The 12,124-nt window shown below is 39.5% G+C and overlaps 2 protein-coding genes across 2 annotated transcripts; both read right to left on the minus strand.

Annotated features, from left to right (window-relative positions):
* Positions 1-1,623: 1,623 nt before the first annotated feature.
* On the minus strand, positions 1,624-7,102 carry LOC140763625 (kinesin-like protein KIN-14R). Its single transcript, XM_073101902.1, has 16 exons — positions 6,878-7,102; positions 6,683-6,763; positions 5,971-6,551; positions 5,691-5,888; positions 5,419-5,614; positions 5,272-5,348; positions 5,063-5,162; positions 4,771-4,878; positions 4,516-4,692; positions 4,140-4,425; positions 3,895-4,056; positions 3,561-3,776; positions 3,433-3,470; positions 3,171-3,334; positions 2,924-3,049; positions 1,624-2,669 (listed from the first exon to the last, which is right to left on the minus strand). Exons 1-16 carry the CDS (start codon positions 6,918-6,920, stop codon positions 1,848-1,850), a joined length of 3,375 nt encoding a protein of 1,124 aa, XP_072958003.1. The 5' UTR covers positions 6,921-7,102; the 3' UTR covers positions 1,624-1,847.
* Positions 7,103-9,017: 1,915 nt separating this feature from the next.
* On the minus strand, positions 9,018-9,774 carry LOC140763628 (glutaredoxin-C9-like). The gene has a single exon (XM_073101906.1). It carries the CDS (start codon positions 9,568-9,570, stop codon positions 9,136-9,138), a length of 435 nt encoding a protein of 144 aa, XP_072958007.1. The 5' UTR covers positions 9,571-9,774; the 3' UTR covers positions 9,018-9,135.
* Positions 9,775-12,124: the final 2,350 nt, after the last annotated feature.

The raw sequence follows: 12,124 nt of genomic DNA on the forward strand, positions 1-12,124 counted from the left end.
TTACACATCTCTCTCATTTGTTTAAGATTGATTTAAACTAAAATTTAATAATAGATAGAGATAGATAATCATATTTAAATTAAAGTCTATTGTTTAAATTGTCCGGTATTAAATGATATCTCTTATAATTAAGATATAACCATATCTATCACAATCATATATAAGAGAGAGAAACATTAATGAAAGAAAAGAACGTGTAATCTTAAAGGTAGATACACATATTCAAATCTTCTTGACTAATATGCTCATTTTTTTTTAAGTAATGTGATTTCAAAATCAGTATCGAATATGAAAACTAGCTATTATAACCGTCATATTAAAAATATAAATTTTAGAGGGGTACTAAAGTATTTGCCTAATATTATACATAAACCGGGATACTCTATTAAGGAGGAATCTATATTGAATTATACATGCACTCAAAAGATCATGATATAGGTAAGAGAAAAATCTGGAGATATTTCAACAAGCCTAAGTTGATCATGGGCATTTGGTCTACGAGGAAGTGCAAAAATTTGTGGTGGATGGCAGGTTGTTTTAAAACAATTGGCTCTCAAGAAATTATATATATATATATATATATATATTTTTTTATAAAGATAAGCGTAGAAACTGAATGGAGTTTTATGAGCATATTGATAGTGTTTTTATATCTCGGGCAACAATAAAAAGAAGGCCAAGACCATGATTTATGGGAAAAGAGAGGATGCCATTACGCTGGATGACACTACTGTTTTGTGGTCATTTTGGTAATTGTATAATCTATAGTCTCATATTTAATAACTATTGTGTCAGTTTTCTGTTTTGGTGGTGTGACCATTAGGAGTGAGATGATATTTGCCCCGTCATCCACGTACTCAAAAAGTAAGCGTCTTTCTGTTAACGGTGGATGTCTAGTGTCTACTAACAATTAATCCGATATTGGAGATATGTTTTTATATATATATATGTTAACCTTTACCGGTTTTTATATATATATATATATATATATATATATATATATATTCTTTAGTCAGGTGTGTACTATGGTGATGGTATGGAGAACTCATTGGTAAATCATAGACTAAATATATAAAGATATATTTAGTGGTTATAACTTTTTTTACTTATTTTAAAAAGCTTTCTCACGTTCGATAAATAATTTTATTTTATCCTTGTAACTTTATTTCTAAAAGAAAATGAGTTACTTTATTAAACTCCACTTTCTAACTATCGAGCACACCTATACTGAACACATAGATCAATCTTTTTGAAACACCAACTACAAGTAGCCAAATTAAAAAAAAAAACTATAGTCTATTTTAATTTCCTCCATAAATTTTTTTTATGATCGTTTAAATTTTAATAAAATATAAGATTAAGTCTCAGTAATTTAATAAAATAAGATAAAGATACTCTTAATAAGAATTCATGAAACCTAAATCATGATTTTTTTTAAAAAAATTTAAATTATTTAAAATTTAATGATTAATTAACTCAACCCGATATTTATACCCAAAAAATTTGTATACAAAAGCATGGTGTTTTTGGAGGTATACATACACATATCAGCATTAGAGATTTCTAAAATGCATACGTGCAAACAAAGAAATCCTAATCTTTATTCTACATCAGTACGATTAGTATATTAGCTTCCATTCTCATGTCTTGAAAGTATTGCTCAGAACTTTTCCCGAAAAGAGGCTGTAATGAGAGCAAGAAGTTACAGAGTACAGTATATGTTAAAGTAGTTACATACTAATCAACACTCCTACAGAATTCTATGATCTCATTGAAGGAAATGAGATTCAAACAATTCATAACACATATCTAGGAGTTTGCAAATGGATGAGATTACTTCAATCAAGTCAGAAGATATTCCTAGCAGCTGCTCTGTGATTCCACCCTCTCTCCCTCTGCTGTTGCTTCTGCATTACTCTATCTGCATGTGCTGTAGTAGTAGCAGCAGCATTACTGACAGCAACTCGTCGAGCCTTACGTGCACTGCCGCCGGTCGAGATTCGCATTTTATCAATTCCCTGAAGAGCAGTCCCCCTCCTGGCTGACTGCGGTAATTGCGATCTTATGATCACCTTCTTTTGTAGACTTCTTCGCAGAATGCTGTTAATCTTCTTACTACTTCTGCGAACCTCACTCCTGCATGCACCATTCTTGTCATCAGTAGTTGGAATTGGCGAACAAAATGGTGGCGAAGAATTCTCGGTTATGTCGTTAAGTAGAACCGGAAGGGGTGCCCCTGTGGCCTTCATGGTAGGAAGAGGAATTAGAGAGTTGCGGCGAGGAGCGGGAATGGTAGGAATACGGTGAAATGTATTGCACAAGGAAACTCTGCTGGCTTTTCTTAGGATTTGCTCTTCAGCTAGCTCTGGCTTGTTTTCCTTGTCCTTTGGAGGGGGGAAATGCTTTAGAAAGTTGAAGTCACTTGGAGGGAATGGCATGGGTCTGAAGCTATTGTTCTCTGTGAGCGGTTGCATTAAATTTCCAGCGTCTTTAAATGCTGTTACTTGTTCTACAGCATGATTGTGGTTTCTTTCTAGTGTTGGATTCCATGAAATGATTTGTTCTTCCCTCTCTGTTTGCTGCTGTAATTGATCTTCAGCTATTTTGGTGTCAACATGCTGCCTTGCTAGCTTCCTTTCGATTAGTAGCTGCGATTCTAACTCTTTAACCTGCGAAGCAAACTCATGGTAGCAGTTGATCAGTAAGATTGGTATGGCAACTCTTGGAAACATGTGGAATTTTCTGATACCAAGCAGGATATAGCTTTGGTAATTCATTATTGATTTGAGGTTTTAAACATTGTGTTTTCTTGAATTAAAACAAAGTGTGACTCTAAACGTAAATAGCAAGCTAGCTGATTTATGTAAACTAATCTATTGAAAAAGATAAAAGATTTGGTAAAGGAGGATAAGAATATAAATACTTTGTCTTGAAGACTTCTATTTATCATTTCTTTTGCCTTGTTCTTCATCTCAAGAGACTGAATTGTTTCCTCCATACTCTTTATTTGAGCATCTTTATTCTTGTTGTCCTGCTTGACCTTCCCAACCTGGCAAATTGTAGGAAAGAAATTGTCGAAGGATGAGACATAAGAAAAAGGCAGTCTTTCTTTGCCTGTTTGGCAAATTCTCTATAATTACATATAATAATTATGTGAAGTTTTTTGGTACCATCAACTTGTATCTGGACATTTCACTAACATCAACTTGCTTCTTAGCATGACCAAGTTCAATACCCCTCACTCTGCTTGCAAAATTCAATGAGCAAAGGGTTTCCCCGACGTCATTTTCGTTCGGGCTAATCTGCACAAACATCAAAGTTTTCGAGTCTCCACCTGAGTTACAACTCTGAATTAGTTACATTTTATTCTGAAAGAAGAAGCAAAGGCTGACTGAAATGTCTAAATGAAAGCTAGAAGAGGAAAAGGATTACTTAGAGAGTCTTGCAGTAAGTGTGTTAGCTTTGAATTCCTACAAAATTTAAGAGGTGATTCAAGTATCAGAAACAGGCAGTTTGGAAGTCACAAAACGGAATTACATCTAATGGGTTTATTGCACAACCTGAAAGGAATGTGTGGGCTTTTAGTTGCAAGAGCTGATATCACGTCGCCTAATGCCGAAAGTGATCTATTGATGCTCTGTGCCTCCTTCAGCCGTTCTCCTTGAGCATCTGTTTTTGTGACTCGCTCACTCCCAGCCAAGTCAATTAGCCATAACTTGCTTTTGGTGCACTCTCCATTTAGCAGATTCTCTCCTCTTACCATCACACAGTGCATACTGAAGCAAACATAAGGTCTCAGATATTAAGTCTTCCAGCATATACTGACACTAATTTCATAGAAATTTAAGAGAAAACCACTAGTAATATGTGAATGCAAGAGAAAAAAGGATTAACCAGTGTGATCGACTGCTGTGTTCGTTTGCGTTGGTTGAACCAACAACTCTGGCTTTGCTGCCAGTTTGTAGAACTTCCCAGACCTCATTCATGTTGCTTACATGAGCTTCAACCAGTCCTGGAACATGATGAACTCCTTCTGCAACTTGTCTTACTTCTAGCCTGTTGAAAAGCAACAATAGTGAAAAGGGAGTTGCCATATATCTCATATCTCATATGTCTTACTTCTAATACTGATGGTTTACCTTCTTGAAGCTACTCCAGGCTGAGATCCTGATAGCAGCAAATCATGTATTTGCTCATTGTAGACCTCTAACACACTAACAGTTATTTCATAATGGAAGAGGTGTCGTCTTTCATCGATGATTCGAAATAGTTCCTCAAGAGTCCTATAGTTGACTCCACGAATGGCCTCTGTTCCTTCCATTGTGAACGTTTTTCCAGTCCCTGTCTGCCCATAAGCAAATATGCAGACATTGTATCCATCCAGGACCGATGTTGCAAAAGGCGTAGTTTTTTCAAATACCTTTTCTGTCCATGAAGTTCAAAAATTTTGAATCGCCCACAATTGTGGTTGTTATTTTGTAATCTAAATGAAAGAACTGGATATAAATCGAGTACCTTGGTCATCTTCAGGACTGAAGACAGAATCAAATTTGAAAACTTTCTTGGAAGATACATGACCTCTGACCACAAGCTCGCCATCTTTTGCGGATTCGAAATCAATGGCCATAGAAGCTCCTGCTTCTATTTCTTCTACGTTTAGAGGCCGGCATCTACAAAAGACTCTAATGTTACCTGCAGCAGTACTAGTTCTGATTAGTTACTGGCTTAAGCATTTCATCTGATACTAGTATAGATCAAGTATAAACTAACCTTTCAGCTCCACAAGCTTATTGTATAGATCTTTTCGTTCCTTTGATTCCTCGATGAACTTATTTTTTATTTCTTTGTACTCCCTATCTAGGTTGACATAGCGCTCCACTGGTCAGGTCAATAAAAGACGACCAGCTAGTTAGTCAGATCAACAAGTGCAGATATAATACAAGAAGCAAAAGGAAAAGAAACACTATCAATAAATCTGTTTAATTATATACAACTCCTATGTCTCAGAACAAGTAATGTGATGCTGATGTTCTGCATTAGAAGTGAGTCGAAGAGAACATACTCGAGCCATGGATAGCAGTGCTCATTTGAGTAACATCTGCAAGGCACTTCTTGTACTCCAGTGCCTCCTCTGATAACTTAGCATGTTCTAGTTTCAGCAACTGTTGACATAAAACTAACTTTTAGGGGAGCAGAAATGTGAAGAAGGATGGTGCTTGGTGTGTCTTCATTTGTTCGTGTGCGCGAAAAAGAGAGAGTTTTCAATCTTACTATGAATTTCTCACTCAATTCTCGTAGAGATAGAAACCATCGGCTCTTTTCCTTCACTTGTCCCTCGACAGCAAAAGCTGCATAAATCACAAGTATCACTTATAAAGTTCTCATAAGAAGTGCAATCTGGTAAAAATGTTGTAGTACCTAAAGAACCAACATGCATCGACTTGCGCATTAGCTCCGTCTGTAGCTCCTGGAGTGACATCCAAGCCTCATGGCATTCCTTACTCTTGAGCTCATTCTCCCTCTTCAAATCATCCAATGCTCTTTTTCTCTCTACTTGATCCTTCAAGAGTAAATCATATCCTTTCCTCAGCTCCCTACAGCTGTAGCATTCGTCCTGTATAATTTAACACTTGGTCTCAAGATTCAGTGACACACTTCTTAAAAAACTATTGACTCTCTCTCTCTATTACCTTTCTCAGATTCAAAATTTCCTCCTTTACTTCAGCAGTGTTGCGTCTAATTGAAAGACCACAAATAATGGGCCTTCCAACTAATCCTTCAAATCTAATTGACAGACCTCCGGTTTTGACAACTGATGCTCTCAGATCTGATACTACAAGCGGTTGATTTCCACCAACCTTCGCATATATGTCTAAGCCAGAGATAACCTGTGGAGAGGCACATCATAGTGTAAAAAAGACCATACAAGTTTCTCGTTTGTTATATTAAGTCGCATTAAAACACCCTCACCTTCTCTTCCTGTACATAAACATCAAAAATCCTCATTCCTGGAGGACCGTCTGTGACTATTATCTCCGCGAAATGGAGGTCTATAAGATAGTCTCCTGCTTCAAGGTTCTTGAGCACATACGAAAAATTTCCAAGTCGAGCAGATTGGTACAATTGATGTCCTTTACCACCCCCAACTATTGCATCTGTTGTGATAATATCTCCACCAGTATAGAAGTTATCCTTTGCATACTCCATGCTGCCACAAGCTGCGGGTTCCTCAACACTACCTGCATTTATGTTGATCAAGCTATCGCCGACCTCCGGTATAACTCCATCCTTGAGAGAGACTTGCAAGGTGTTATCTTTACTCAAAGGTGGCATTTTTGGAGAGGATTCCAGCTCAACTGCAGGTGAGTCCCCCATTTTAGATCTATTAGAACCTGTAGCTGAAAAGAGCTCAATGGGTGCGATTCTATTCCTCTGAGTTCCTCTTCGGATGTAATCCGGGGTTTCTTGCATTTGCTCGCAGGGGACATCAGGCGAAGCGGTGGAGAAGGTGATTTCTGGAGACCTCTCGGAGATCTCATGTGTGGAATGGTCTGCAAAAAATTATGGAGAAATCGCAAAAGAAAGGCTTCATATATTTTTTTTTTTTCTCACAAATCCATGAAAAAAGAATTCTCTGCAGGTTTCTGATCTCACTCAGCATCAAAGAGGTAGAAAAACTCACGGTTGGTTGTATCATAAGGAATGTAATCACAAGTATCAGCCATCTTGACCGTCTTCTTGATCATTTTCCTCGGAGAAACCCCTGCCCAAGAATGGGTAGTTGAAATTAAAGAGCTTGTACTCCAAAGACTCATTAAAAATCTACTCTTCGATGATGGAAAGACCCAACTTACAAAATAAAGGAAAGGAAACACACCTATCCTGCAACTGAGAGATGGGCCTTCTCCATTTCGCTCCATTGTCCTACTGCAAGAACTCGCCTTTTTTTTTTTAACAAAGAAAGAAAGAAAAATGCCGCCAAGAATTTTCAAATGATAAAAAAAAAAGGTGGAATTACAATGAAAAAGAAGGATTTGAAATAAAAAGAAGTGGAAAAGAGAAGCGATCGATTCGTCCTTTGGGTGGCAAAGAGAAGGGGAGAGGTTAGGAGAGAGACGAAGCGACCGTTGCCTTTTTGAAATTTGAAAACTTCTGTGTACGTGGTAATTAATGACCACGATTAGAGATTAATTCCCTTCCTAAGATCCATTAGAGGCGCCATCAAAAGGGGATTAGATCCGAACGTGCGGCTAGGATTGCGTTTGAAGATGTGGTCCCATCATCCGATGCCCTTAGTTAGGACAATCTTGATCCCTCTCCATTGCACTGTTTGGCACCGAACAGCAAACTCTAGGAGGGGGCAATCGTTCTATGCCACGCGTGCAGCAACGTGAATTAAGAAATTGCTAGAGCAACCGTCTGAAAGCATCACGGGATTTTTCTGATTCATTTATTAATTAGTGAAAAAGATAACGGTTGTGTTCTTCTTGTTAATGTGAACATTTATTAATATTTCCAAAAACGCATTAACTACGGAACTGGCACTCTTTTAATAATCCAAGAGACCTTAATCTACAGGCCATTGCATGTTAAAATATTTGAAGGTTTTCAAAATTTCTTTCTATTTAATAGATTATGAGTTTATAAGTTAATTATAAAATTAAATTTCACTAATATATATATTAGATAACATAGTCAACCCTCATAAGAAATAAATATCAAGTATCTAATCTATAACTTTTGTCATGATAAGCTTAATTTAAACTATAAAGCTCAACCACTAAGGGAGAGTAATCACGGTCCTACTTCTCGAATCTAAGAGATTGAGTCTCAAACTTTAACAACGGGGAATTGCTTATTTTAACTAACCTATTTATTAAGAAGGAATAAATTCGGTTGGATCTTACATAATTAAAAAATAATAATAATTACTGTATAACATTATAATTTTGATACATTTTTCTAAGCCTTATTAAAACATTAATTATCCCCTTTAATCTATGGACGATTAATAATGTTAATTAGAATCTTTCCAGATGGATATCTCCCACCCACCACCCACTCTAACTGATAACTAATCGTTTCCAGAACAGACTGCTTGCTGCCTTGTCTCCACTGTTAGTTGTGAAACCGCAAGGAAAGCCCATATGAGACGACGACATGAGGAGATGAGATCTTTTGCACAGAATGGAATTCCTGTGTTATAAGAACACACTCATTACATGGCCCATATCTCTCTCTCTCTCTCTTCATCATTCTCTTTTCCCCCTGTGCTCACACCTTCCGAAGAGCAGCATCGTGCCGGGGCTGTTCTTGGAAACTAGACCGGACTACGTAACACCTTTGAGTCTTTGACCACACAACACTAAAATATTATGTGATCATGTAACAACGACAGGCGTTAGTATTGGATTGGATGAGAGAAGTGGGCCCGGGACATATTGTTATGGTGGGCCCCGGCATGTCCGTCTAACACTGACCGGTACAATCCGAGTGAGGTGAGGTGCAGGACATATAAGAGAAAGAGAGATGAAGAGAGAGAGAGAGGGGGGGGGGGGGGGGGGGGCGGAGGGGGGATAGTACGAATATTTTAATGTTATCTAGCTTTTCGTATTGCCTGTTACAAGGACTGATAGTGATGCTGCTTCACAGCTTCAGCCACCTTTATTTAACCAACTTCGATCACAGGTATTATGCCACTATTATTGTGACACATATATAATATATACAGAGACAGACAGAGAAGACAGAGAGAGAGAGAGAGATTGGTGGGTGTTCTAATAAATCCTAATCACATTTTAATTATTGTCTATATGGCAGGATAAGAGATAATACACGCAATGTATAGATTCCAACAGTTTTTTTTTCTCCTAGAATTTAGCATTTGGATATAAAAAAGAAGAATACATGCATGCATGCATGCATTAACACTGGGATTGATGAGTTATAGTTAAAATAGATAGAGAGCAATGTCGATTGTGGAAGGCTGTTCATAATATTCTTTTGCATGTAAAAAAGTTAAACAAAGCATCAAGATGGATCGATCTTTATATACATCAGAGTGATAGATCTCATCCATATATAGAGATAGAGTCAGACAAAGTGATTTGACTATTCTATCCTATTCCCATTAAATTAAAGCCAGAGAGCACCGGCTTGCTTGAGCAGCGGCACGAGCGACCCGTTGATGTGGCACGCCATCACCTTCTCCACCCCTCCCAGTAGCTTCCCTCCCACGAAAACCGCCGGCACCGCCGACGTGGAGGCCGGCCCCACCGCCGGCCCCGCCGACGTGGACACCAGCAGCTGCGCCAGCACGGCCTGGATCTCCCTCCCGCCGCCGCCGCTGCGCTCCATCTGGTCCAGCTCGTACACGGTGGGCCCCACGCCGAGCCCGATCAGCAGCCGCTTGACCACGTGGCACATGCAGCAGCCGCTGAGGCTGAACACCACGACGGCGTTGCCGCTGGCCATCCGCGCCACCTTCTCGTAGGCGCCCCGCATCACCATCAGCTCCACCTCCACCTCCACCTCGGCCTCCTCCTCCTCCTCCTCCTCCACCACCCTCATGGTCTCTCCTTTTCTAGTAAGCTGATTCCAGAAACTTCCAATCTGAGAAAGGGTAAGGGATGGATACAATGGGGAGGGAGAGCAAGAAGCCCAGGGGGGGTGTTTTTGGTTAAGTTATATAGAGTTGTTCTTCTTCTTCTTTTTCTTTCTTTTTGGGAGTCAAAGAGACATGGTTTGGTAGCTTTTTGCAGGGGCTGGTGGTCTCTGGAAACCGGCAATCTCTGACCTCCACGAGAGTAGAGAGAGAATAGAGCGGAATGGAGGAGAAAAAAGATGGAAGCTAAGATGTACGCAAATATAAAAAGGTATAGAAGTATTACTAGTACGGGCGGTAAACGAAAGGTCGACAACGGTGTTCCACAAATAGGAAACGTCCGTCACGACAGCCCGACAGCTAACGTCCTCCCCGCCGCCGTTTGACCCTACTTTCTCGGGAACGGACGCACTCCTCACGCCGTTACACACTACTTACAAAAAACGTTTTTAAAAAAAGAAGAAACCTTTCGCGTTTACACACCTAACTATATCTCATTTTACTTATACGCCCTTAGAAGCTTCATATTTTCTCTCTCACGCGGCGGTTCGTTTTCCGCCTCCTCCTCTACCACCACAATATAACCATTGTGGTAGATTTGTTTTATTTTTTGGCATATATACCCTTCTAAAATCTTTTATTCTCGTTTATACCCATTTAAATTTCATGTTTATTTGTTAACTTTTTAAAACCCATAAACTTTGCAAGGATTTCCTTTAGTACCCGTTAATAAAAGTATATAAAGGTGTATATATATTCAAAGTTACCTTAATGAAATCTTAATAATTTAATTAGGTTCGAGGGTTAAATAGACTCAAATAAGACATTGTAGAAGGGTATACATGAAAGAAAAGAAGCTATATATATATATCCGAGTCGACTCGCGTGTGGTCAAGGGAGATGAGTCAAAGATTCACAGTATTATTGTTTATAATTCATCTATCTTGTTCTTCTGTTGTGGTCTCACTGTTTGCATGCGAATCGGCGGGTGGTAACATGCATACGATTCCGCTTTATTTCCCAGTTCTCCACCGCACGCCGCTGACAAAGAAGCAATATCGCGTGCTACTCTCTCTCCAATTCGGATTCGGATGCAACTTTTACTTAGCCTCTTCCCCTTGGGCCCTTCTGAGCACCCTCCAAGTACACAGCAAAGCCAGTGCTTCGAGAACTGGATCAAATGCCCACTTTGGTTGCACTCCCTTGGACTTTCTAATTAGCTCATATGTACATACGCACGCACGCACATACATATATATATATATCATAAACTATGTGGGCATGCATGAGGTAGACATGACATGGACATTTATGGGTGCAAGACACCTGAGTATACTGAGGGCAGGGTTTGTTTCAATTGAGAAGCATGTATGTGGAGTCAACGCATGCAGTAGACTTCAGGTATGTACTATTAACGTATCGTTACCCCTAGTTGTTTTATTAATATATAATTGGGCTAAGAGGTCAAAGGTGGGTCAATCAAATGGGGTTTTATTGAATGGTTGCTTTCGATCGATGTGACTAGTTTGGATCATTGCTTATGCATCTAGCTCCGTATTATATCAAATAATGATATTAACTATAGCACTTTCTCTAGCTCAATATTGACGTTAACGTAGGTTTATGTGGTCAAAGAGCATGAGAATTAACTACATAGTTGTTACTCTACAAGCGTCCAAACACCCTAATCAAGTTGGAAGCCACTCTTTCCGTATATACCATAAAAATTACAAATAGAAATATACATTTATATACCACAAGACGTACAATTAAAGAAAATGAAATATTAGAATATTATATATATATCCTCCAAACCCCTTCATCACAACACCCATGAATGAGGGCAGACTTGGAGTTCCGTGAAAATTCCCGTAGGATGATTACAATTGGTGGACAGTTTAACGTGAAATATGTAAATAACAAATTAAAATACTGCCAAGTACTCCGAATGGAGGAAGTTTCTGCAGTCGGACATGCAATTAAAAGGATCGGCTGCCGTACGTATTAAAAAAAACAAAAGGAAATATAGTTGCATGGCGAAAAGGACGTTGTCATAACTCACGTAGTGATTAAAACCATTGCAATGCATGCATGGATCATACATTAAGCACTGGTGGTCCTCCGGGCAGCGACCCAAAACCTACGTGCATAGCCGGCGAGGAAGAAGAAGACGCCTTGCACCGACCACGTTATGAGTTCGACGCAGTCTCGCCAGCCGCACGGTTGCTGCATCCGCCACTGGAGCTGCCGCCAGAAGCTTGTCATGCAACTCTGGTTGCGAGCGGCGAGGACCGCCGCAGACTGGAGGTAGACGGAGGCGGCGTGCTTGACGAGCTGGTTGCGGATGCATATCGAAGACGAGTCGAAGCAATGATGATCTTGACCTAACCCTAGGCTCCCGCCGCCGCCGGTCGGGGAGTCGAGGAGGAGGATATCCTTGAGGCTGGTGTACTCAATGCTGCTACTGCTGGTGCATGAGCATGAGCATGGCTTCGTCTTTACCATGAGGGGAGAGACTTC

This window comes from Typha angustifolia, chromosome 7 (genome assembly GCF_048772165.1).
Source record: "Typha angustifolia cultivar Huaian chromosome 7, ASM4877216v1, whole genome shotgun sequence".
NCBI lineage: Eukaryota > Viridiplantae > Streptophyta > Magnoliopsida > Poales > Typhaceae > Typha > Typha angustifolia.

Coding starts and splice junctions, on each gene's coding strand:
- LOC140763625 (XM_073101902.1), bottom strand. CDS start 6,920: ATGGAGCGAAATGGAGAAGGCCCATCTCTCAGTTGCAGGATAG. Junction 4,693..4,770: donor TAAGCTTGTGGAGCTGAAAG/GTTAGTTTATAC, acceptor GTACTGCTGCAG/GTAACATTAGAGTCTTTTGT. Junction 3,050..3,170: donor TGTCCAGATACAAGTTGATG/GTACCAAAAAAC, acceptor ACAATTTGCCAG/GTTGGGAAGGTCAAGCAGGA.
- LOC140763628 (XM_073101906.1), bottom strand. CDS start 9,570: ATGAGGGTGGTGGAGGAGGAGGAGGAGGAGGAGGCCGAGGTGGAGGTG.